The following is a 27678-nucleotide window of genomic DNA, read 5'->3' as shown; positions in this document are numbered from 1 at the left end:
GCCTATGAATAATTTAACCTTCATTTAAAAATTTCAAATAGAATGGTTTTCTTGTCTTTTTTTTCTATCATTATTATCCATATATTTTTCAAATATCGTAACCGTCAAATATGTAAAAGAACAACAACAACAACAAAACTAACTAAAATGAGTGCTTAACAAATAAGCGATTTTATTCACACAATAAAGCCTAGTCGAAAACTCAGCTGGCCATTAATTTACAAAGAAAACAAAGTGGTTAGAGCTTTAAGAAAAACCGAGGTGTTTCCTTTATATTAAAGGAAATGTTCCTCGAATTCAAGATACTTCTCTTATTTTCGTTCTATTATCGAAAAGCCATGATAATTTTTTTATAAAGATAAAGTCGAAATTGTCGTTAGATAATTATGAAAGGCATTCGTAAGAAAAATAGTAAAAAAAACTCAAACACATTATACATACCCACCTCTCTCTCTCTCTATATATATATATTTAAAACACATGCACATATGTACATATATATAAATATATGTATATATACACACACATATGCACACTCACAAATACACACACACATACATACAACATTTATATGTAAGCACATATAAACATAAAAATGTATATATTAATATACATTTACATAGATATTTGTATGCAAAAACAGTGGAAAATTTTTAGATTTTAAATGTAAACAAACGACAATGGTTGAATAGAATGAACCACCAAGAATGAGTTGTTTTGTTAAAATAAAGCGATAGTAACTATTGCGAAATGATTACATGGGGTCGAAAAAAGACCACAAAGTTTTCAATAAATAAGGCCACGTCTTGTAAAGCATGTAAAATAAATTATGTCTGATCATAGTTCGGTCAGTAACCACCGATCCGACAAACCCTTATCTTGTCTTATTTCAAACACAAAGAGATTTTATTTATTTATTTATTTTTCTGGAATATAATGCAATTTTTGTTTCTTTGATATTCTTTTAAAATTATTGCAATGAGTTCATAATAGTTTTTCTTAGACTTGAAAACTTTATTCAATTTAGGAAAATTAGAATATATATATATATATATATATAATAATGATGATATGTGTGTAAATAAGTAATCAAATATCGAGATTTCGCCCCATGCCTAGAATTGTCGTTTACAGAACGCGGATTAAATAACAACAATCGTAGTTTCGTATGACACTCATTTCACGGGCTTTTAAACACTGGTTTGTAATTTTACGAGTTAATATTTGAAATTATATAACTGTTTTGTCAAAAAGAAAATTAATAATTTATAACAGACATAAACAAAATGTAAATTTACTTTAATTCTAAACTGGTACATAACTGATAAATCGCTTTCGTACAACCGCCATTTAAAATAATCGTTGTTTGACTGTTGTGAAATTTCTTTGTTTTATCCAACAGCATCCTATTTTATATGATTGAAGAATCGTGTCATTTTTCTCAGTTGTGCATGTTATTAGTCTGAATCTTTGTCTTATCGATATTTTTAAGAATATCTAAGAAAGGGATTCATTATTAATAGGTCGCCGAATAAATATCGTTAGACTTTTATTTGGGCAAGATGGCCTGTGGTGCTACTCTAAAAAGGAGTTTAGAATTTGATCCACTTCATAGTCCTGCACAAAGTACTCCAAAACGTCGAAGATGTATGCCAATGACACTATCTCCATCAACGCCTCCAACTAGACCTCAACAGACTGAACCATCTCCTTTTGATGATGTTTTACCCAAACTAACACAAGGTAAGTTCCCCCATCTTGCATATAACAACAATACCGACACTCATCCATCGTCTACAATTTTAACATACGTCATCTTCTCATTTATTCGTTTATTTCTTTGAAATTTTTTTTAAACAGATATTTCAACGGTATGTATATTCTCATATATCTAAACATGCTTAATTCTTTTAATGTAACTTGCAATCTCTCTTTCAACATGTCGGTTTGAAATAAAAATGGGGACTCCTTATAGAGAGATTTGCTTCCTTTCTCTTGAAAGGAATTCGTTCTTTTTTTCATTTATAAATTCGATATTTTTTTAAATACTTATATTTATATACGCTTGTGTGTATATGTGTATACATACGTGCATTTGTTTCTATTTAAAATAACTATTTAAAGGCCGTCCGTTAACGAATCAAAACGTTTGGCCATATTTTATTCTCTAATTAGCAGACATAATGGACAGTTACGGTCGGCTTGAGCACTGCTTCACATTTAAGACACTTCCCCATTGATATTTCTCATTTTATTCTAATATTTACTTCCTCACTTTATAGGAATACTGGTAGGGATCATAAGGGAATTGTTTTCTTTCAAATAAAATTTACTTCAAGAAAATGGCTTCTTTGAAATTATAAAACGAATTATAAGGATACTTTTCATTTCGTGTGTATGTATGTATGAATGTGTATATATATATATATATTATACACATAATATATATATATATATATATATATATTATACACACACACGAAATGTGCCCAAGGGTTAAAACTGCCGTAGTGTAAACTTTTAAATAAAAATGTCTGTGTACACACACACATATATATAGTGTGTGTGTGTGTGTATATATATATAATAATAATAATAATAATGTAAGAAGCGTTTATTTTGCAAAGCTAGAGTTACCAGCATCCAAGTCTCGCATCTTCCCATACGTGCCCTACATATGTGAGTGGATTTTTGGCTTGGATAGTTCTCATCAGTCATCTAACTGGCCAGACAATACAATTTTCAGTCTTGGTCATCTTCAATTCGTTATGATACGTATGTATGTGTGAGAGAGAGAAAATATGACACTAAAATCGGTACGAACCAACTATAGTGTGATAGATAGACAAACCCTCTCTCTATCTATCTAGCTATATATACATATATAGTGTATAGGTGGATTAGCAGAATCGTTAGAGCGTCAGATAGGATTCCTTGCTGTATTCGTTCCGGCTCTTGGCGTTCCGAGTTCGACTTTAGCTCTCGTTGTTTCGGATCGATAAAAATGGTTCAATTTTGTCGCGCTGATTCGGTTTGAAAATTGTGTTAAGGATATACATGCCTGAGGAATATTTCGCTTCTTATGTGTTAATTTAACGAGTAAGGATCGAAGAATTGTATGCTCGTCTTAGAGAGCGACCGAGAATTCACTATATATAGTATCTTTCTCTCTCTGCGAAACTCTCGGCCCTTGAGCTACTTCGTAACTTTTTTCGATTAAATGTGTGTGTGTATTATGTATGTATATATGTGTATAAAAGTTTAAGTGACAGCGATTAAAATAAAGATGTGTTTTTGCATGTACAAAGTGTCTTGTATTTTGTTTTATTGAAATACGTTGCTGATTTATATAGAGAACGGTTCCCAGGCTGTCAAGAACCTCGTTCATCATTACAGGTTTTTAACGTTTAATGTCGTATTACTGATTTTTATCATCGGACATAGATATTCTGGGGCACCGCCTTCTAAGGACTGTCGAGTTGATGGCTATATCGCCCCACCACCACCGCCACTAGTACTTGTATGCCATCATTTATTTTATCGCCATCGAAAGATGAGAGGCAAAGTCGACCCGAGTAGGATTTGGACGTAGACTGTAAAGGGACGTAACCAAATGCCATACTGCATCATGCCCAACGCTCTGTCGATTATCGTTTCCAACAAAAGAAATTAGCTTCGTCAATTTCAAATGCATACGACAGTAATTGTGTGTATGTGTTCGCAGATGTTTTATTTACAGTGCGTTGTTTCCTTACCTCTCTTCAGAGCTGTCACCATTCGGAATGAATACAAATACGAATGTGCGTGTGTATGTATACATGCCGACTATTTAAACCTCCTATTGATGAGGAAAAATTGTTTTACAAGTCCTTTTGGTTACGGATAATATATATATACACACACACGAAATGTGCCCAAGGGTTAAAACTGCCGTAGTGTAAACTTTTAAATAAAAATGTCTGTGTACACACACACATATATATAGTGTGTGTGTGTGTGTATATATATAATAATAATAATAATAATAATAATGTAAGAAGCGTTTATTTTGCAAAGCTAGAGTTACCAGCATCCAAGTCTCGCATCTTCCCATACGTGCCCTACATATGTGAGTGGATTTTTGGCTTGGATAGTTCTCATCAGTCATCTAACTGGCCAGACAATACAATTTTCAGTCTTGGTCATCTTCAATTCGTTATGATACGTATGTATGTGTGAGAGAGAGAAAATATGACACTAAAATCGGTACGAACCAACTATAGTGTGATAGATAGACAAACCCTCTCTCTATCTATCTAGCTATATATACATATATAGTGTATAGGTGGATTAGCAGAATCGTTAGAGCGTCAGATAGGATTCCTTGCTGTATTCGTTCCGGCTCTTGGCGTTCCGAGTTCGACTTTAGCTCTCGTTGTTTCGGATCGATAAAAATGGTTCAATTTTGTCGCGCTGATTCGGTTTGAAAATTGTGTTAAGGATATACATGCCTGAGGAATATTTCGCTTCTTATGTGTTAATTTAACGAGTAAGGATCGAAGAATTGTATGCTCGTCTTAGAGAGCGACCGAGAATTCACTATATATAGTATCTTTCTCTCTCTGCGAAACTCTCGGCCCTTGAGCTACTTCGTAACTTTTTTCGATTAAATGTGTGTGTGTATTATGTATGTATATATGTGTATAAAAGTTTAAGTGACAGCGATTAAAATAAAGATGTGTTTTTGCATGTACAAAGTGTCTTGTATTTTGTTTTATTGAAATACGTTGCTGATTTATATAGAGAACGGTTCCCAGGCTGTCAAGAACCTCGTTCATCATTACAGGTTTTTAACGTTTAATGTCGTATTACTGATTTTTATCATCGGACATAGATATTCTGGGGCACCGCCTTCTAAGGACTGTCGAGTTGATGGCTATATCGCCCCACCACCACCGCCACTAGTACTTGTATGCCATCATTTATTTTATCGCCATCGAAAGATGAGAGGCAAAGTCGACCCGAGTAGGATTTGGACGTAGACTGTAAAGGGACGTAACCAAATGCCATACTGCATCATGCCCAACGCTCTGTCGATTATCGTTTCCAACAAAAGAAATTAGCTTCGTCAATTTCAAATGCATACGACAGTAATTGTGTGTATGTGTTCGCAGATGTTTTATTTACAGTGCGTTGTTTCCTTACCTCTCTTCAGAGCTGTCACCATTCGGAATGAATACAAATACGAATGTGCGTGTGTATGTATACATGCCGACTATTTAAACCTCCTATTGATGAGGAAAAATTGTTTTACAAGTCCTTTTGGTTACGGATAATATATATATACACACCTAACGAACATGTGTATTATGTATGTGGATATATTGGGTGTATGTGTGTATGCATATATATATATATATATATATATATATATATATATATATATGCATGCCTGTGTACGTATATGTGAGTCTAGTATATTTTGTATATGAGTGTATATGTATTTACCTATGCCTGTGTGTGTCCATAGAGCTTGGTTCTCATTTCCTCCTGTTTATTACAGTTCTCCAAGCCATGATGAGAGAGTTGAAGACGGGGTTTTTGAAGTAACTCCAGCAAGCCAAGATTTATCTCCATACCTAAATCTGTTGAAGAATTAAAAGTTCTATATATGGAAGTAGGGTCCAAAATCAAAAGGCCTAAAATTTTACGTAGCAAAGAAAATGGTTTCAGTTAGAAAAAAAGAATACAGAACTCTTTTGCTATTTAAGAATTGGCCATGCTGTTGGGTTTGTGAAAGTAATAGCAAGAGTTAGGATAAGGTGAAAAAAGTTCAGGGAATTCTGTTGAAAACAAAAGCTTTGAGAGTGAAGGTTACATTATATAAAGCTTGTGAATGAAATGCAGTAATGCATGTAAGCAAGATGTGGGCACTGAATGCAGGCCTTTTGCTATTCCTGGAGAGAAATCAGGTAATCATACTCAACTATGTACTGTCTGCTTGCATGAATGATGGAGTATAGATGAGCTGAGAAAAAAGAAAAAGTCATAATAATAGTCATTGTGTATAGTGTGCGAGAGAGAAGATTGTCAGTTGAGATATTTGATGTATATAAAGAATGACAGCTGGCTGAACAAATATTGAGAATAAAAATAGATGGAACCTGCAAAACAGAAGCAAGTGGTGAAGACTATCTCAGAATGCTGGACCTTGTAAGTCAGACAACAATGGCATGCACATGTATTCATATTTGTACAAATGTGTCTGTATATTACACTTGTAAGTATATGTGTAATATATGTATATATATGAAATTAAATAAATGCCAGAGAAACAGGAAATTATGCTATAAACTTCATTAGCTTGCAGCTGTTTGTGCTATGATATGCAGTGCTAATGAAGTTAATTGCATAATTTCTTGTTCCTTTGTCATTTATTTAATCATATTACACTCTGTACTTGACTAATGCTTTATTGTGAAGCATATGTATATTGAGTTCTAACACCAGGCTATTAGTATCACTCTAAGTAATGTGTGTGTGTGTGTATATGTATGTATATATATATATATATATATATAATATATATATATATATATATAGGCGCAGGAGTGGCTGTGTGTAAGTAGCTTGTTTACCAACCACATGGTTCCGGGTTCAGTCCCACTGCGTAGCACCTTGGGCAAGTGTCTTCTACTATAGCTTCAGGCCGACCAAAGCCTTGTGAGTGGATTTGGTAGACGGAAACTGAAAGAAGCCCGTCGTATATATGTATGTGCGTGTATGTTTGTGTGTGTGTGTTTGTCCCCCTAGCATTGCTTGACAACCGATGCTGGTGTGTTTATGTCCCCGTCACTTAGTGGTTCGGCAAAAGAGACCAATAGAATAAGTACTGGGCTTACAAAGAACAAGTTCCGGGGTCGAGTTGCTCGATTAAAGGCGGTGCTCCAGCATGGCCGCAGTCAAAATGACTGAAACAAGTAAAAGAAAAATATATATATAGTTGACATAAGAATTATAACTTTGAGAAGGTGATGATTTTTTTTGGTGGGTATTGATTCTTGAAGTACATACAAAGCTATAAATAATACCCTGTAAATATTAGGTTGAAAAAGTCAAAGGCTGCCCTTATATGTGTGTGTTTGTGGCACATAAAAACACCATCCGAGCGTGGCCGTTCGCCAGCCTCGTCTGGCACCTGTGTCGGTGGCACATAAAATCACCCACTACACTCTCGGAGTGGTTGGCGTTAGGAAGGGCATCCAGCTGTAGAAACACTGCCAGATCTGACTGGCCTGGTGCAGCCTTCGGGCTCCCCAGACCCCAGTTGAACCGTCCAACCCATGCTAGCATGGAAAACGGACGCTAAATGATGATGATGATGATGATGATATATATTATACACACACGTATGTATAAGAATGTATATGTATGTCATAATATACATCATCTGATACGATCCAATGAGTTGGCAGGCCACATTTTGCTGCAGTGTCTCACTTTTAGCATTGTTTCTATGGCTCCAATCATTTTTACAGAATTTACTTGGATGCTTCTATTGTGACACTAGGATTAGTAAGGCCACAAGACTAAACCTGCAACTAGAGAGGGGAGCTTTATGTGAAGTGTTGAGAGTATGATAAAAAAAATGACAATAGATTGTTGTAGAGGAAATGGCGACTTCACATTACAGTGGAGTGAATTGGGAAAGAGAGGCAAAAATGGTGGTGACAAGAAATCAGAGTTTAGAGATAAAAGAAAGCAAATAGAAAAGTTTGGGGACAGAGAAGATCTGAAAGATGTGTAGGAAAGGGTTTGTAAGAGTGAGAAGTGGTTTGAAATAGGGGTAAGGATGAATATAATGAATGAACAAGGGTGGAGGAGTGGCTGAATGAAGATGCATATGTGTGTGTGTATATACACACACACAAACATTTAACATCCATCTGGCATGGGCTGGACAGTTTGACAAGAACCAGTGAGCTGGAGGGCTGTTGACCTCCAGTGTCTGTTTTGGTGTGGTTTCTATGGCTCTATGCCCTTCCTAATTGCCAACCACTTAAGTGTACTCACTGCATTTTTTTGCACCAGTTTTGCTGGGGTCACCAAATAACTTGCAAGTGAAAGGTAATAAACCCCCCCCCCCAGCTAAATGAGGTTTTAGTAGAGGATTTATAGCTTTATGCTAGGTATTGAGAGATAAAGTATAATAGAGGAACAGTCACAGGTGTCTTGCACTGGAATTAATTCATGAATACCTCACATCACACATGAGTGGATGGGAGTAGCTGGAAAGAAGATAAAGATGTTGGTGATGTATAAAAGGATGCTTGCATGACTGAGAGGTTAAGTTTACATTGTAACAATTAAAACTTAGGTTTGACCACATTGCATGGTCACTTGTGCTGCAGCCTTAAACTAAATTCAGAAACACTGCAACCTTGTAAATCAAATTGGGGAAGGCCCAGGATTGTCAGTGTCTGGCTGAAGAATACAAAGTCTCTTGTGTTTGTGTGTGTGCATAAATAGTAAATCTATACGTACTTAGATACAAGTACCTATAGATTTACATACATATGCACATGCATATATAAGCATAGGTGTGACTGTGTGGTTGCAACCATGTGTTTTGGGTTCAGTACAACTGTGCAGCACCTTAGGCAAATGTCTTCTATAACCCTGGACTAACCAAAGCTTTGGAAATGAATTTGGTAGGCATCAACTCTGAGTCTATCATGTATATATGTTCTTTCTGTTATTCTTTCCATTACCATCCTTTCACATCTGCTGTTTATGATGGTATAGGTTGGATGGGTCTGCTCACTGAGTTGGGAGTGGCGGGGGGGGATCTTGCTGCATGATAGTTGTAAATGAGTGATAATGTTTGAACAAATGATGTCATTCATTTCCAACCTTCAGTGAAGACATCTCTGAACAAGAGGAAATTTTACCTTTCTTGAAAACAAGGACATCTAGCTGTAGAGAATTTACTTTGGCCTATACAAACATGAAACAGTGGGCATTAAAATTTATGATATGCATATATATGTGTATAACCACAGAGGTGTGGCTGTGTGGTTAAGAAGTCTGCTTCTCAACCACATGGTTTTTAGGTTCAGTCCCACTGCATGCAACTTTGGGCAAATGTTTTCCATTACAGCACAGGCTATCCAAAGCCTTTTGAATAGATTTAGTTGACAGAAACTGAAAGAAGCACATTGCATGTGTGTATAAGTGTCTCCTTGGGTTGACATCAAGTGATAGTTGTAAATGAGTGTCACTGCAATACAAGCAGTCATTCATTTCAATATTCTCTGTAAATATGTCTGGCCAAGGAGAAATATTAATTTGTATCAAAATTATGTAATTATACATTTGGTGGTGTTTATCTGAATGAAACAGCTGTTGAATCCAATTAAAGTATGAAACATAAAGGAGATCTTTGCTTTTCTGCTGAATATCTGTGTATACACACACATGTCCAACCTATATCAGCATGGAAGACACATTAAATGATGTCTTTGTGTATGTATATCAGCAGCAGCAGCATTTAAGGTCCTTTTTTTTTATGCAAGCATGGGCTGGGTTGGACTGCCTAACAGGGGACTGTGCCAAGCACCAATGTTTGCTTTAGCATGGTGTATGTGTGGAGGGGGAGGGGCAGGTCTTGAAAAGATCCTGGCTTTGGGTAAAAGGCAATACTGGAGGATCAGTTAATGATTTTGTTTAACACATTCTCCTCTCAGATTCACACAAGCCCTGTAAAAGAACTCTGAAGGTTGGGCCTCCAACTAGATCTTTTGCAATACTCTTAAAACCAGGAACTCTTCAACACTTCCTCATATATATGTGTATTATATATACACATACACATGTATATATACTTTTGGGTGTAGTATTTCTCGATGATTAAAAACATACCCTTCACAATCATATGATTGCCGTTTCATGTGTGTGTGTGTTTGTCCCCCACCTCTGCTTGACTCCCAGTATTGGTTTGTTTACATCCCCATAACTTAGTGGTTTGACCAATAGCATAAATACTAGGCTTAAAAATGTCCTGAGTTCAATTTTCATCTTAAACTCTTCAAGACAGTGCACCAGCATGGCTGCAGTCTAATGACAAACAGTAAAAAATAGAAAGATACACTCATATCAAGCTCTGTCTCTTCCCTCACATGATGCTCACAACCTTCCCACAGCATCTCTTCACCTCTTTCTGCACGATCAGTCATCACCTAATCTTATTCCTACCCTTGTCCACTGTTCACTTCTACCCAGTCTTTATAGTCATAAATTACTTTTCTCTACCTTCCCTCCAACTTATGCTTACCATCTCTTCACACTTGTTCTTCATTCATTATATTTATCCCCTCACTTATTCCCCATCTCTAACCATACACTCTACCCATCCACATTCCCTATTCTACTATCTTTGCTCCTATTATCCTTGTACCCTGGGTGGGGTGGGGACACTCTGAATCCTTATCACTATCTTATCCCTCTTTCCAGCTCCATGTTCCTCTCCAGTAAGAAACCTGTTGTGTTCCAGCTCCTTCTCTCATACTTAAACTCTCATCTCTTTGTATAGTGCTGTCTCCCTCTCTACTGGTTGAGGGGAATCTTAGCATTACTAGCTGCATGGCAACCTCACTAATGTTGTTGTCATGAACAAAGCATCCAATACACTCTGTAAAGTGATTGGCATTAGGAAAGACACAAAGCATGTCAAAATTAACATATGAGCACGATGCAGTCCCCTGGTCCATCGCATCTTTTCAAAACAAACCCATGCCAATGTGGAAAATGGGCATTAAAAGATGATATACTGTGGATATGCACACACACACATACATGTGTGTATATTTACTTGCCCACCATGTAGTTTTGGTTCAATCATTCCTATTGCATGGCTCTTTGAGCAAGTGTCCTTTTGGATTTGGTCTATGGAAACTAAAGCTATCACATCTGTTGTGTATTTGTTTATGTCTCTTGCTTCTCCTAAAATTACAACATGCTAATTTGGTTGTGTTGTTGTTAGTTCTCATGTCAGTAAATTGTTCATTCACTCTAGTTTTGAATCCACATAGAACAAGAGAGCCCTTACTTGAAAACAGCTACAGGTTAGCAATAAGTAGGGCACCTGACTGTAAAACAATGTAAAGCATAGTTGTCTAACTCATACAAGCATGCAAACATGACTCAGGAAAATGAAAGGAAAGACAAATGTTTTGCATTCAGTCCAACTGCATGGAACCTTAAGCAAGCATCTTTTGTAGTCAGCCAAAGCTTTTTGAGTAATTTTAGTGGATAGCCCATTATGTGTGTCATTCAACTGGAATCATTCATTTGCCTTCTTCTGTGGAAACATGTCTTGCCATTTTGCTGTTCTTAGACTAAAAGGAATATTACTTTGCTTAGAAACAGTTGAGGGCTGGTTTTAAGAAGGGCATTTGACCATAGATAATTTACCTCAATGAATTTTGTTTGACCCAAACATGAATAAGCTGGGAATGATTACACACACACACAAATATGTAAACTTTTGTGTATGTATATCCAGACACACATAAATGTACTGTGAAGCCACTAGTCACTTTTCAACATTACTTCAACAAGCAAGTACTTAGTGTTCACAACCATCCTGTCCTATTTCTTGGTTAGTATAAAGTCCATGGGGGATAATTGCTCTGAGATGCTTAAAATATAAAGTTTGTAGACTTTATACTCACCAAAAAATAGGATAAAGGGATAGTTGTGAACACTTGTTTGTTGATAACCACTCAATATAGAGTAACAAATAGTGGCTTCACTACATTCCAGACAGACCCAACCAGAAGACAATCTAGTGTAAGTATGAAAATGGAAAAGCTTCCAGCTAGTCATAGATTCAGAGATGTATTAGTTTATATTTATCACAGGACAATGCAAACAACTGGGAGTCACTACTAAATAACTTGATCATCTTAGATTAAATCTGTACCAGATTCAAGGCAGACAGAAAGTGACATAGTCATGGACAACTACTGTAGATTAATCATAAATGCTATGAGAATGACTGGAAAGACAAAGAGTTGGGTAGATGCTATAGTTCAGGCATACATTGCACAGAGTTAGAGGTTTTGCATGTGTTCTGCAAGCTGAGTATTGGGTGTGAGATGTTCCCTATTGCAAAACAGTGTACCAGTGAGTGTTCAGGTGTCATTGCAGAAGATTGTGTACTGAATGATAGCAATTCACTTACCTCACCAACGCTGTGAAGAAAGTGGCAGGGAAATGCTACTACAAGAAGTTGTTGAATGAGGCAAATGCATCAGGGTGGGAGGGTCTACAGCAAAGACACCAACCATTTGATTAAGGCTATAAAAGAAGGCAAAGCAGAAAGACCATAAGGGATAATTACTGAGATGCTTATAATATTTGGCAAAATAGGTCACATGCTAATCACTACATAGCTACTCAAGATGTCATATCCAATGACTGGCATAGTAGAATCATCAACTGCTACAAGGGCAAAAATGGTTCTCTCAACACCAGCAACTACACATGCATTAATTAATTTGATGCATCAGGATAGGAAAGCTACTAATAGAGTTATGGTACAATTGATTAGCATATGGATTAACCTAGAGTTTTATATCTGGGAAAAGGGATGATATAATGGTGGTGCTGATGGATTTTGGCAATTGGATCTGTCCATATCCGATTCCCTAGCATCACTCTTTGTTGTCAGACCCCCCCCTCTCTCTGCCATCACCTTCTCTTTCTTCAAGTCTTCCAACTCCAACTATTTTGTTATTTAGTCTCTTTACTAATAATCTACTTATCACTTTCTTTTCCATTATTATCTCCCTTACCTTTCTCTTGTCTTCGTTGTATCTTCATTTCTCTGTCACATTACCCTAAATGAAAAAAAATGTTGCTGGTAACATCTGTAGTGCAGCTGCCATGACAAAATGCACCCAGTACTCTGTTAAGTAGTTGGCAGACACTAGAGAGGAACAACCTCTCTAGTGTTGGTGCCTTAATAAAATGCATCCAGAACACTTCATAAATTGGTTGGCATTAGTAACTTCATCTAACCTATTTCTTTATTGCCCACAAGGGGCTTACACAGAGGGGACAAATGGGTTAAGTCGATTATATCGATCCCCAGTGCGCAACTGGTACTTAATTTAATCAACCCCGAAAGGATGAAAGGCAAAGTCGACCTCGGCGGAATTTGAACTCAGAACGTAGCAGCAGACGAGATACTGCTAAGCATTTCACCCTGCGTGCTAACGTTTCTGCCAGTTCGCCGCCTGGAAGAATGTAGGAAGATTGTAAGTCCAAATAAAAATCAGCTTGGGCTGTGTGTGTGTTCATATACTTGCACACACATAATTGAGTGTACAGCATCATTTTATTTTAACCTTTTCATTACAATATTCCTAATGAAATATATTGTTTTCATTTCAGTTATTTTTGAAAATAATGAATTTAGTGAAATAACTTTGTCATTCTTAACCCTTTTGTTACCAACCCGGCTGAAACCGGCTCTGTTGTACAAATGTCTTGTTTTCTTAAGGTTTCAATTAAAATCTTCCACCAAACCTTAGTCACAATTTATGTTCCTAATACAAGCTGAATGATAACTAAGTTATTTTACTAAATTCTTTGTTATATTTAAAGTAATTGAAAGAAACACAGAACATCTCAACAGAAATACAGTAATGAAAGGGTTAAATGGCCAAGTATTTGTAATATAAATTGACATGAACTTTTGATGGAAGGTTTTAACTACATCACTTTAAAAGAGGAAGTATGTATTGTAGAACCAGGGGCATCACCAAAGGGTTTACTCATTTGATACCAGCCTATCTGAAACCTTACTATTCTATGATGCAAACTTCTTGTGTTAAAGTGATCTAATTCAAACTTTTCATTAAAATTATATGCTAATTTAAGCTCCAAATATCTGCTTAATAATGATAAAGTTACTTTGCTAAATTCTCGTATTTTTAAAATTGATTAAAACAAAGGCTGTATATTTCAATAAATATGGTAACACACACATGTGTGGTTAGGTGGGTGGATGGATGTGTTGCACACTAGTTGGATAAGGCAAGAACCACCTGTTCACTGGGCACAAATCTGAAGCATTCTGGAATATATTTGACTATACAGGGTGAACATTTCACAAATCATCAGGTAGGTCACTGCTGTCCAAAATATCCTTTAGGATCATTGCTGTGAAAATAAAAAGATAGCATTTTACAAGGGACAGAACATTCAGCCTGTTAAAACCCAATGCTAAAATCCATGCTCTGGACAGGAGCATTCTACAAGGATTAGCTGGAAGGCTCATGGGTTGACTATGGAGGAGTGATACCAAAGCTGAGAAATTTTGCATGTATTAATTTCAATCCTTATTAATAACTGCATTGTTTCTTTCAGAGTAAACTGACATGACTGTTGAAAGAAGACTTCAAAAATAACTAGTTGCAATTCTCTTGAAAATTACAAAATTTTGTATCATGGTGCTACATTAGGGGATGACACTCCACCTTTACCAACATTCCAAAGGTGGGCGGCTCAATTTAGGTGGGGAAGGGAGTCTTGAACATGACCCAAAGTCTAGATATCCTACAACTGCCACCACTAAGGAAAACATTGTGTTCACATGGTGATGGATGACAGGTGATTGACTATAAATTTGACATTGAGGCAGATCCAGCCAGTTTCCTAACCCAGGATCAGTGTTGGGTTCATCACTTTGAGCCAGAGACAATCCATGCAGTTGAAACACCCATCTTCACCTGCTCCAAAGAAGGCCAAGGTCGTTTCATCTGCAAGGATGCAAAAGCACTGTTTATTGACTAGATTCAAAAGGACCACACCATCAATGGAAAGTACTATGTCAGCTTGCTGAGGTAGTTATAAAAGGTTATCAAGACCAAATACCCAGGAAAACTGATAAAAGGGGCCTTGTTTCATCAGGACAATGCTTCAGCAAACATGTCCTTGGTTTCAATGACTGATGTATGTGATAGTGGCTTTGAACTGGTTGATCACCATCCTTCTTCTCTTGTTTTGGGGCCATCTGGCTATCATCTGTTCCCCAACATGAAAGACACTTGGCTGAGAACAAGTATCACAGTGATGATTACATCATATCTGTTGTTGATGACTTTTTTGACCAACAGGATGAAAACTTTTTCACCATTAGGATCCAAGCACTGCAACACTGATGGAAGAAGTGTGTAGATTGCAAGGAGGATTATGTTGAAACCTCATTTGGTCACATTGCATGAAAATATCTTGGTCAACCTATGAACTTTTCTGCCTATCCTTGAACACTTCACGTTCACAGTTGGGGACAAATTTTCAGTGACTTACAGGAGCCATCTTGGGAAATAAGATGTACTTTGATACTGTCTTAATGTGTCTTAGCATCAGCTGTTCAGAGGGTTAGTGCGGGTATGAATCTACTAGCATTTATTGATGGTCAGCTTTTTACTTTTAGCAGCTGTTCTATCAACTGTAGTGAGACTAGTGAGTTGATTGAATATGCTATATGAAGTAATTACCCAATATTGGCACACAACAGAATGGTTCAGATTTGTGCTTTGTAAATATTGGCTCTTCCTTCCTTGAACAGATTGTCTTTAAATTTTTGTGGTACTCCAAGCTTAGATATAACACTGTTATGTATAGTGGAGATATATCCACACCAACTGTGATTCCACTCAGCATCTCAAGTTGCTTTTTCATAGGCAGCCTGCATTCCCAAAGTTTGATGGATCTCTTCCTTGCTAGAACCATTGCTTTAAATTTTGAAGGCTCTAAAAATGCTTTGTTTGCTACTGCCCTGTTTTCTTTTGCAGGTCTTTGTGTTATAAATAATATACAGTTGTCAGCAGAAGTATTGACTATGAAAACTGGGAACAAAATTATCATAAATATTGAGCCTTATAAGACCTGCATTGATGAGTAATGGGTGACCTTTAATAAATCTCCTGTTAAAATAGTTTTGAAACCATTTGATCAGTTTTCCATATTCCTTTGGAATTTAGTTTGGTGGAGAATCTGTTATTGTTAAACTCTGTTAAAAGCTCCTTTGGCACACAGGACTGTGACATATATACTTCCCAACCTATCGCAAAGTCGTTTCACTAGATTATGTAATAGATCAATATTTTGATGAATCACCTCAGTACTTCTTCTTACATATAGGAATCACAAGGGCGATATTTCGTTGTTTTGGAAATATACTACCAGAGAAGCAAGGTGAAATAGATAATGTAGGAGTTTCGTTAGTTTCATACAGCATCCCTTTCAGACTCTTAACTGCAATCAAATAAGTACCAGTGGGTTTTGAGTTCTTATGTTAGCTTCATATGTTTTGTAATGACAATCATGCTTTGTAGCATTGAATGTAAAGGTTGTCTAGTCAGTGGTGATTTGTCATCAACATTTGGGACATTTTCTGTCAAAACTTAGCAGCAGACAGGATATGAGTTTTGCTATTTTGAGCACAGTTGTATTGTTTGATGACAGTTGTGTGTGTGTAACACTAGTTACACCCCCCCCCAGAAAAGGGTGTGAAAAGCCATTTGCAGCTTGGTTTAAAATGTGCACACACATACACCAGCATGTTGATGATGTCAAATATGAAAACAAACCTTTCTTGAGAACTTGGCTACCTACAAAACTGATGTGTCTGTGATGATATACATGTCATATCATTCATATCCTATCTAAACTTTTCTCATGTTTATGCATAGATTTGTTGGCAGAAGTGCTGAATTTGTGTTTCTAATAGAACAAGGTGACAAAAGATAAAGCTGAGAGGCTGGTTTTAAGTTGCTTAGTATGTTGAAGAGGTATAAATGGTAGCATGCAGAGGGAGATGTGGGTTTTTTTTTTTTATGCCAGGAAAATTGGTGAAGGACTGATGGAATCAAAAAGGAAATACACAGGATTCCTAACTATTTCCGTATATTAAAAATTGGTGATATATATTATTTGGGCACATAAATAGGCTTGTTATCATTGACATGGCTCTTAGAACATTACAGCTGTCTACGGATATGGTTATGCGTCATGTCTGTAAGCCAGTGGCAATGATTAACTCTTGGAACCATTGTGTGAAGATTACATGTATTTTTAACTAAGTTCATGAAAATCAATTTGTAAAGGCTAATCCAGACTAACACAGAATTTGCGTGTGTGTGTATATATATATATTGATAATACTAAAACTCTAGGGATGTTTGTGTGTAACTGAAATATGTCAGAAATAGTATATTTTATCTTAATTTTTTTTACATATTTATTTTCATACTTTGGTAGTGCAGTGCAAATTTTTGTGACATTTTGACCTCTATTTAAACAATGAAACACAATTTTTGTTATTTCTTGATGAAAAAAAATACATGGCTTCCGTGACGTATACACATACAGAATACAAACACATGTCCTTTATCTGTAATATATACACACACATAGTCTTTACTTTTTTTTTTTTGAAGTGAAAGATGTATGTACGTGTATATGTAATGGATGTGTGTGTGTGAAAGAGAAAGCACAAGTAAAAGGGTGTGTTGTCATGTATACGTACATACATCAATACATATGTATACATCCTTTTTGTATGTACGCGTGCATGTGAGTATGAGAGACAGAGTGAGTGAGTGAACGTGTGTTCTCATGTATGTGTAAGTAGCACCCTCTCTCACACACACATCCATTTCATATACACGTTCATACATCTTTCACTTTCTCCTCCCTTTTCCTCTTTAAAACAAAAATAACAGGTGATTTTCAGGATAAAAAATTGTTTTAAAAAAAATTCTCATGTAAATTGATTACTATTGTTTGAATAGTTCCAATTAAGTCCAGAAGTTAGGTTAAATATATATATATATTATATATATATATATATATATATATATATATATACATAAGTACTGTGAATTCTCATTCTACAATATGGCAAACAATTCCATGAATATTTTACTGGGCAATGTATGTGGGTGTGTGTATACACATACACTTGCCATGTGTACAAAACAGATATGAAGAGTTCTATATTAGCTGGCTGCAAAGGAAAATCCTGCATGTGTTGTCAGTCAATCAACAGAAGCAATTTAAAAGCACTAACTGGCCTATTTGTTCCAAGCATAAAACTAACACTAAGTTAAGGGAGTACATATGAGTATATACATAGTGTGTGTATCTCTCTCTCTCTACCACCACCCCTCTCTCTCACACACACACACAGACTAACTTGTGTGCAGTCATGTACACATCCATCTATTCTGTATCAGTATTGATAATGGGTGCATCAAAATTATATGACAGTGATGTGCCTTTCTGTCTGTGTTTGTCCCCCATCACCACTTGATCCAGTTAGGAGTTCAGCAAAAGTGACCAAAATGTACCAGGTTTAACAAAAAATTAAGTATTGGGGTTGATTCATTCATTGGCTGTGTTTAATTGCGCAGAATAGACCATCCTGGAATAAAAATATATGGCTTGGTGGTTGTCATTGTCTTGAACACTGACCATTCTAGACAGAAAGAAAAATAAAGAGAGAGATTGAAAGGTGTTGACTTTTTGAAAATTTGGCACTTTCAGCTCTGGTCACATCATCATTATCGGACAAAACACCCACACTTATAAATGAGATGGTGTCTCAATTATGTTTTGTGAGACAGACAGGATCTCTCTTTTATATACATAGGTATGTGTGTGTGTATATGTATATATGTATGGATCTATCTATATATATATATATATATATGTGTGTGTGTGTATATTTATATGTGTATATGTGTGTGTATATATACAGTGGTTGGACAAAATAATGGAAACTCCTCAAAATTTCAAACAAATTTATTTTAATATGGTGTAGGACCATCTTTGGCAGTAATTACAGCTTGAATTCTACAAGGTATGGACTTGTACAAAGTTTGGTTTGTTTCCAAAGAAATTTTTGTCCATTCTTCAGCTAAAACTCTCCAGTTCTTGTAGTGATGATGGTGGAGGATATCAACTCCTTGTTTTTCTAAATGTTCAATAATATTGAGATCTGGGGACTGTGGTGACCAGATAAGATGTTCAACTTCACTAGAATGTTCCTCATGCCATTCAGTAGCAGTAACTTTAGCTGTGTGAATTGGTGCATTATCATCCTGAAAGATTGCGTTTCCCTTCGAAAACAGTCCCACAACCATACGATGAATTTGATCAGATAACATGCTTAAATAGTCTTGACTATTAATTCTGCCATGAAGGGAAACCATTGGGCCAGTGGATTTCCAAGATATAGCGCCCCCCAGATCATCACAGATCTTTCTCTGTGTTTAACAGTTGGAAGAAGGCAGTCTGGGTCAAATGTTTCTTTTGGTTGTCTCCACGTGTATACTTGGCCGGTGGTCGGAAATAGTGTAAAGGATGACTCACCCAAGTAAATAACATTTTTCCACTACTTTAGGGACCAATTCTGTAGGTTTTTACTCCACTATAAAAGCTTGCAACATTTGTTTTTGAATATAGTAATTTTCTGATTGCAGCCCTCCTGTGAAATCCGGCTTTGTGCAGCTCCCAGCGAACAGTTTTTGTGGATACTGGGTTCTCGAGGTAGTCATTAAGCTCTGCAGTAATTTTGGGAGCTGTACTTTTGTGATCTTTTCTAACAATTCACATCCTATCTGGAAGTTTTGGTTTTCTTCCCGAGTTTTGTTTCGATGATGAGATTTTTCCCTCTTACTCAAAGGCTGTCATTACTTTTGAGACAGTACTTCTTGATAAACCAAACATTTCGGCCGTTTTCCTTATGCTAGCGCCAGCCATATAAGCACCAACAATTTGACCTCTTTGAAAGTCCAATAGATCTGTCATTTTAATGAATTTTAATTACCTTTTTCTGATGATATCTAAAAAGAAACAGCAAGATTAGCAAAACATATTAAGCAACACTAATAATCAAAAAATATAAACACGCTTTTGACAGTCTTATAGATGTTTCAAAATTATGATGCTAGGTGTTTTTATTATTTTGTCCAACCCCTGTATGTGTGTATATATGTATGTATAATGTATATATATATAGATATATGTGTATATCACGTGATCACCAGACCATCAGATGTTGTTACACATCGCTGGTCACAATGCGTTTGCATTGTTTTAGCCTTCGAATGACGCCACCCCGCTGGCTAAGCGAGCAGACCAACAGAAGAAAGAGTGAAAGAGTACAGCAGGGATCACCACCCCCTGCCGGAGCCACGTGGAGCTTTTAAGGTGTTTTCGCTCAATAAACACTCACAACGCCCGGTCTGGGAATCAAAACCGCGATCCTACAACCACGAGTCCGCTGCCCTAACCACTGGGCCATTGCGCTTCCACATATGTATATACCCCAGAAAGAAAGGCCAGCATACTGACATACAAGATTCTCTGGGACAGAAAAAATCCTTATGAGATGGGTCAAAGGTCTCAAAGTGAATAAATAGGCAACTGAAGGATAGGGAGAAGTCTATCTTAATATGCATACTCATAGAAATCAGAAATAAGATCAAATTCTCACATGAAAGGGAAAGTGCAGAGAGAGAGAGAGCTGTGGAAAGAATAAAAACAAATCCCAAAGCTTTCTATAAATTCACAAAGGATACAGCTACAATACAATATAAAATAGCACTATTATTCCAAAGGAATGACTCAGTGAACAATTTCAAAGTGTCTTTGCTTCTCCCTTTGAACACATGCAGATAAAAAAAATCCAGCTGAATTCTTTAATATAGACAAGTGGTAGGTCGAGAGCTGTACAAGCTATGTACAGGGATACTACCAGTAAGGTGAGGGTTAGAAATGAGTACAACAAAGAATTCAGGGTACAAGTAGGGTTCACCAAGGATTGGTGTCCAGCCCCCTCTTGTTCATCATAGTCCTCCAGGCAATAGCAGAGGAATTTAATATAGGCTGCCTTGGGAACTCTGCTATGTTGAAGACCTCTTATAGCTGAGTCACTACTAGAACTAGAGAAGTTCCATGTATGGAAGCAAGGTCTAGAATCGAAGAGCCTTAGAGTTAACCTAGCAAAAACCATAGTATTACTAAGTAGGAAGTCAGACAAATCACAAATACCTTCAGGTAGATGGCCCGGCTCGATCCGTAGAAAAGGTGTAGGTAGAAACTCCATAAGATGCACCCTGTCTAAACTTTGGACACAAAAGGCGCAACAATATCAGAGGAAGGTTAACAGGGAAACTAGCTTTTGTATGTGGAAGATGCACAGGTACAATAAACGATGAAAATATGCAGCAAATGGACTCCATCAACTACCAAGGAGGCAAACTAGAGGTAGTAGATAGCTTCTATTATCTAGGTGACCAAGTTAGTAGTGGAGGTGGATGCTCTAAGAGCGTAGTTGTGAGAATAAGATTAGGCTTGGCAAAGTTCAGAGAGCTCTTGCCTCTACTGGCAACAAAGGGCCTCTCTCTCAGAATGAAAGGCAGATTGTATGATGCCTGTGTGCAAACAGCCTTGCTACATGGCAGTGAAACATGGGCTGTGACAGCTGAGGACATGTGTAGGCTTGAAAGAAATGAAGCCAGTATGTTTTGTTGGATGTGCAATACCAGTGTGCATGTTCAACAGTGTAAGCATCTTGAGAGAAAAGTTAGGCATAAGAGGCATCAGATGTGGCGTGCAAGAGAGACGACTGCGCTGTTATGGTCATGTGATGCATATGGACAAGGACAGCTGTGTAAAGAAGTGCCAATCTGTAACTGTGGAGGGAACCTGTGGTAGAGGTAGACCCAGGAAGACATGGGACAAAGTAGTGAAGTATGATCTTCGAAATTTGACCCTCACTGAGGCAATGACTAGTGACCGACTTTTGGCAATATGCTGTGCTTGAGAAGACCTGTCAAGCCAAGTGAAATCATAGTCATGGCTGATGTTGGTGGCATGTAAAGAGCACCGTTTAAGCATTGGGTTTCAAGGAGGCAAAGTGGCTGAGTTCCTTTTGAGCATTGAGCCTCATGGAGGCAATGACCGAGACCTTTGGCATTATGCCATGCTTGAGAAATCATGGCAAATACCGGTGTCATGCAAATGGCACTTAAAAGCACCCATTATGTTCTTGGAGTTGTTGGCATTAGGAAGGGCATCCAGCTGTAGAAAACCATGCCAAATCAGATTGAAGTCTGGTGCAGCCTTCCAGCCCTGGTCAAACCATCCAACCCATGCCAGCATGGGCAATAAATATTAAATGATGTGTGTGTGTGAATACTGTTTGTTGTAAATTGGTTAGAAACTAAGAATAATTGTGTACAAAGTAATGAAATTATTGAATAGCTGAATGCAAATTGTGTGGTGTATTGTATTACATAAAATTGTTAATAAAAATTAGTTTGAGTAAATTTGTAGTGGTGTGTGCTGTTAAAGTTTGCTAATATGAAAAAATACCTTGGAAGTGAAAATTGCTGTAGAAAAAGCCTGGCCTAAAATTTCAGAACCCATATTTTTCTACAGTATAAAATATTTGGTTAAGCATTCAAACTTACACTCAATGTAAATCTTGGAGGTCTTCTTATTTTTTCTTTTTTTTCATTTTGTTTGTGTGTTATTAACGTTTGAAATTGGAACAGTAATCAGGTAGTTTGATACTGTTTTCCTCTCTCCTTTGGTCAATTTATGTAACAGATTAAATAGAGAATGTGCAATTTCCTTTCCAGAACAAATAGCAGCTAACATCAGTCTGGAGATCAAGAGATTGCAGCGTAGACGTCAATTACACTATCAACGAACTAACAGTCCCCCTCCGCAAGAAGTTGGCACTTCACAGTCGTGTTCATCATCTCTATCTCAAAATACATTCTCACCTAGCAAGAAAGATACACCTTTGTTCACTTTCAAACAGGTTACTATGATATGTGAAAGAATGCTCAAAGACAGAGAGTCTCAGGTCAGAGAGGAATACAACAGTGTACTTTCAAACAAATTAGCAGGTGAGACTTGTTGGTTTGCTTATCTTTCTCCTTTGCATTTTTTCTGTCTTTTACATTGCTATCATAAATTTTTTTTCTTAACTTATTGTTTTCTTAGCTAGAATTCAAATCTTTCACTTCTTATATATCTTAGTATATTATAAATTTGAAACTCAAAAGCATTTTATCAGTACATGTAATGTTCATTTCTGGTACTGTGGTATGCAGCTTCATGATATAAAATTATTGGCATTAACCTAGATATCCAACAACTTGATTTTGTTTTGCTTATGCATTTGTTTCATTGCTGAGTTATAAATATAGCTTGAGTAATAAACAACTCTTACTTGCAATGTCTTCATATTCTGGCATGTTAAGAGAGAAAATTTTGTTTTTAACTCTATGAAGACAATTTAAGAAACTTTTGGAGCAGGAATATGACATTAAGTGTCCAAAGATCCAGTCTTTAATAACAGAGCTAATAGCATAATGCTCTGTAAGTTCCTAAATCAGGCATGGTCTCTGCGGAGTTAATCTTGAATGCTAACTTGTATGTTTGTCACATCCCCTCAATTCCTTGATGGGGTGCTGCCATGACACAGTGTCATCATCATTTAATGTCTGCTTTCCACGCTGATATGGGTTGGACGGTTTGACAGGAGCTGGCTAGGCAGAAGACTGCACCAGGCTTCAGTATCTGGTTTTTATGGCTGGATGTCCTTCCTAACACCAGCCACCCCACACAAAACTTCTAGAACAGTATGATTTTGACATTTTTATATTCATCCCTCTCTATGTTCCATCACAGTTGATTTCTTTTAGAAAGAAAGAGCTGAAATGACGCCAGTACAGGACTGGCACGTTATCAATCCTGAAGGGGTGGAACATAGCATTGACCATGGCAGAAGTTGAATTCAGGGTCCAGAGAGCAAGGAGGATTATCACAGAGTAATCTGTTTGGTGTCATACAGCTCTTTCAGTTGGTGTCTGTCTCTCTCTCTCTCTCTATATATATATATAAAATTGGTACTTTATTCAGCTGTCCTCTTTCAAATGCATCACATATCCATACCAATGCAGTCTTCTTTTTTTGCACACTACATCTAATTCCTCCTATGCTCAGTTTTTCTCTCGGCACTTTTTGAACTATGTTGTTCATGCACACTCAGATTTCGCATCCTGTGGGAAATGCTCAAATTATTTCATTTTCTCAACTTGTCGGCATTCAAGGTCCATGCCTCACTACCATGCAAGTATTGCAGTTATAATGCTGCGATACTGCAAGGTTGTGTCTTACAATCTACTTTTCTGTCTGAGAGAGAAGAGCATTGTTGCCTGTAGCAGTTTCCTGATCTTTCTCCAACTTGTTCATACCCTGGTTGCTATACTTTTAGTGCAACTACATAACCTAATATCTAGGTAATAACAGCTATCAACTACTAAGCCATCTAGACATTTTTCAGAGAACCTATATCTAGTATATTCATAGTCTACTGCTCCAGTGCATCTATTACCTACATTCTCTTTGTCTGTGATTTCATTACACCTCTTTGTGTGTCCATATCTTACATAGCATACAGTGAGTCAATGTATGGAGTCTATACACACTCACCGGCCTGTTATTTTCTCAGTGCTAGAATGAATGTCTTACAGCAGGAATCTTTGAAGAATAAAGATGTCCTCTGTGGTAGAAACTACACATCCAATGGCAAATCAAAATGATATGATGGTTTGATATTGTTCAGAAGGTGTGGTACTATTCTTGACAGCTAGTTGAACTAAAACCATGTAAAAAAAAATGTCAGGAGCAGATTTGAGCTTGTGATCCATGTCAAGGGAATTCAATGGTGGTCTCATCTTTAAATTATTAACATAAGGTTGTGCAGATTTTAAACTTCTTTAATGAAAGTCCTGCCTTTCTCAAGTATTCATCTTATTGGCCTTTCAGTCTGAATATTATGACAATAAAACTAATCACTTGCAGAGTTTTAAAAAAGATTAAAATTGTTGATGGCAAAGTTGATATTTTCTATTTACAGAGCAGTATGAAGCTTTCTTGAAGTTCAATCTTGACATGATACACAAAAGCTTTGGTGATTCGCCCTTTTCTTGTAAGTTTAGTTTTTCATGTCTATTTACGTTACCTGCAATTATTTTTCTATGTAACTTGTATATGGAAATACTTTATTTTTTTTTTTTCCTTTTCTCTCGTTAGATATTTCATAAGAACGCCAATTGATCCTATGGATTTTTGACCAAGTTATTTTCTGTGAATAGTCATCTGTTGATTCCAGCATATTCCTGATGTTCATAGCTACTACAACAAAGCAACAACTTATTCAACAGTTATTACTTATTTTCTATGGATTTCCTTTCAAACATTGGATACAAATCCATTTTTGGACTAAATACAATAATTCAACTGATCAGAATACATTCCTTCCCATGGATGTACAAGCTATCGCCTTTTTATCTGGATTATGAATCCTCCTGCTTAACAAATGGTGCAACAAACCTTGGATTTTCTGAAGACTTTTCTGTACATATCAACTTGTGACTTAGTTACTTCATTCAACATACTGTAGACTTTATATTTTAGTTGCTCACTTGAAATTATCTGCCATGTAAATAAAGAAAGGTATAAATAAAACTTTAATTTGGTTTATCTCTTAAGTCAAATACACTCTTATTTCCTTAGAAGCCAGGGTTAACTTTTTGATTTAGTGTTAAGCTCGTAGATATTTTGAACAGTTTAAATAACCAAGTTGAGTGTGGCATTTGGTGTAATTGCGTTTGGTTAGTGATTTTTTTTTATATTGAATAATTTGTCTAGTTTCTTTTTATTTGAATACTTTAAAGATTGATCTTGGTTGTGATTCTCTATAGTAATTATGAAAGGATTCAATTTTTTCCCCCTATATAGTTGTGTAACTAGGTCCAGTTAGTCAAATTCTTTGTTTTTAGACTATGGCTTCCTTTTCTATCTAAAGCTACTAACAGATTAAAAAAGTGTTAATTAACTATGAACAGACTAAGTGTTGGCTAGTGCCCCTGTTTTGTAACTCTTGATTATTAGTTCAAGTAATGTTGATATCAATATAGGGGGCATGGCAGGAAAGCAGTGATTCAAGGTTCAGATGAGAAAGTTGTTATAGTCTTGTTTTGTCTTAGAATACTCAGTTATAGATACAAACATCCAGCCTCCTAAGAATTAGCTTTTAATATTAACCTTTTGTGTCTTCATCTGTTGACTTTATAGTCTTGCTGTGGATTGAAACTCGGGGAATAGGGCCATTTCCACCTTTTACATTCACCACCAAATGCCATCAGTCATTGTTCATTAGCAATCAGTGTACTGTGATATTATTGATCACTGGTCTGTTTATTCCAAAGCATTACAATTTGTAATTGACATAATTACAAGTTTTTAAGGTTAGTGATCCCTCAAAAGAAAACCAAAAACACTCTTTAAATGTGCGGTAACCATATATTTATGGTGTAATGCAGCCCCTTATATTGTGTATTTGAGTGTGTGTGTATATATATATATATATATACATACACCAAGGAATATTAATTCCTATTATCTTTCCATTAAACTATTTAAGCAACTCTTTAAGAGTTGTCAGCTTTGACTATCTCAGGAAATGTTTCTGTATACTTCAAATGCTAAGTTGTCTTGTAGGTTGAAAGATGAATTTGTCCATTGCTGTAAGTGTGGGTCGTGTCAAGTGTTTCTTGCAAATTTTTATATTTTAGTAACTCTTAAGATGGTAACCTAGTATGAAAAACAATATCTCAAGAGAACTTTGTCAGAAATGGCTTTAAGTTGTCCAACTTGCCAATATTTACTGCTGATATTGTCTTTTAACCAGTCAGGTAATAATATTGAATTCAACCAAGCAAATACTGTTGAAAAGATAAGCCTAGACTTTAACTTTTCAATTATGCATTTATTTGTAATTTCTTTTTTTCCTCAACTACTTTGGTATATCTGACCGGGCTCAGCAACAATTGCTGCTGAAATCATTTGTCTATTCAACTAAGAGAAAACCAGAAAATATATCCAGGCTACAAGCCTGGTCATCTGAAGTAATGCTAGGAATCAAATCCTTTATACTATTTGTCTCTTGTTGGCCAAAATATGCTCTCACTAATTTACTATTGTGTGTACTTGGAACACATCTGCAGACAGAATATTTTCGGCTTGGATTTTAAGAGAGAAAATAAAGTCGTTATTATATAATTTTAATAAACTTTCAATCTTATCTTTTCTTTTTTTGCTTTGCTTTTTGTTATTGAATAGAAATGTTTAATGCAAAACATGCCCCTCTACAAGTTGAACATTCCCTAAATGGTTAATACAACTGTTTTAGATTCCCAAAATGTAAAATAAATCTTCTGACCAGTGAAAACAACAAAATTGCACCAATATCTTAATAGGCAACCAGGCAGTCTTAAGTGGATGTTAAAACTATTGCAATATGTATTTGTAGAATACAAAAATCTTAGTATCTCACTGGCGAAACAAATGTTATGCAAATTTCAAATTGCAACCTTACTTATTAAAGAGTTGTCTCCCCGCATACACACACTAACTGCTTAATCAATTTCCTCAATGATTTATTATAATGTAGTCCTTGATAAGATTTGAATATTACTGAGGAAATTATTGGATTAAATTTTCAAACCAAAACTACCCGTCTCTGAAATAGGACTA

The 27678-nt window shown here is 36.2% G+C and overlaps 1 protein-coding gene across 2 annotated transcripts; it reads left to right on the top strand.

Moving 5' to 3' along the window:
- The first annotated feature begins 1291 nt into the window (after positions 1 to 1291).
- Positions 1292 to 27226, top strand: LOC115224241 (akirin-2). Of its 2 annotated transcripts, XM_036514589.1 has the most exons (5): positions 1604 to 1743; positions 5543 to 5951; positions 22707 to 22979; positions 24998 to 25069; positions 25174 to 27226. In XM_036514589.1, exons 2-5 carry the CDS (start codon positions 5876 to 5878, stop codon positions 25182 to 25184), a joined length of 432 nt encoding a protein of 143 aa, XP_036370482.1. In that variant the 5' UTR covers positions 1604 to 1743; positions 5543 to 5875; the 3' UTR covers positions 25185 to 27226. The 2 variants fall into 2 exon arrangements, with proteins under 2 accessions (XP_029650901.1, XP_036370482.1); XM_029795041.2 differs by lacking the exon at positions 5543 to 5951 and having other exon boundaries at positions 1292 to 1743.
- The last annotated feature ends 452 nt before the right edge of the window (positions 27227 to 27678 follow it).

This window comes from Octopus sinensis, linkage group LG2, assembly GCF_006345805.1.
Source record: "Octopus sinensis linkage group LG2, ASM634580v1, whole genome shotgun sequence".
NCBI lineage: Eukaryota > Metazoa > Mollusca > Cephalopoda > Octopoda > Octopodidae > Octopus > Octopus sinensis.
This window is presented reverse-complemented; position numbering and strand designations above follow the sequence as displayed.

What these genes read in the sequence shown, in the direction of transcription:
- LOC115224241 (XM_029795041.2), top strand. Translation starts at nt 1,563, where the DNA reads ATGGCCTGTGGTGCTACTCTAAAAAGGAGTTTAGAATTTGATCCACTT. An exon ending in TTTACCCAAACTAACACAAG is followed by an intron (nt 1,744 to 22,706) that starts GTAAGTTCCCCC and finishes TTTCCTTTCCAG; the next exon opens with AACAAATAGCAGCTAACATC. An exon ending in ACTTTCAAACAAATTAGCAG is followed by an intron (nt 22,980 to 24,997) that starts GTGAGACTTGTT and finishes TTCTATTTACAG; the next exon opens with AGCAGTATGAAGCTTTCTTG.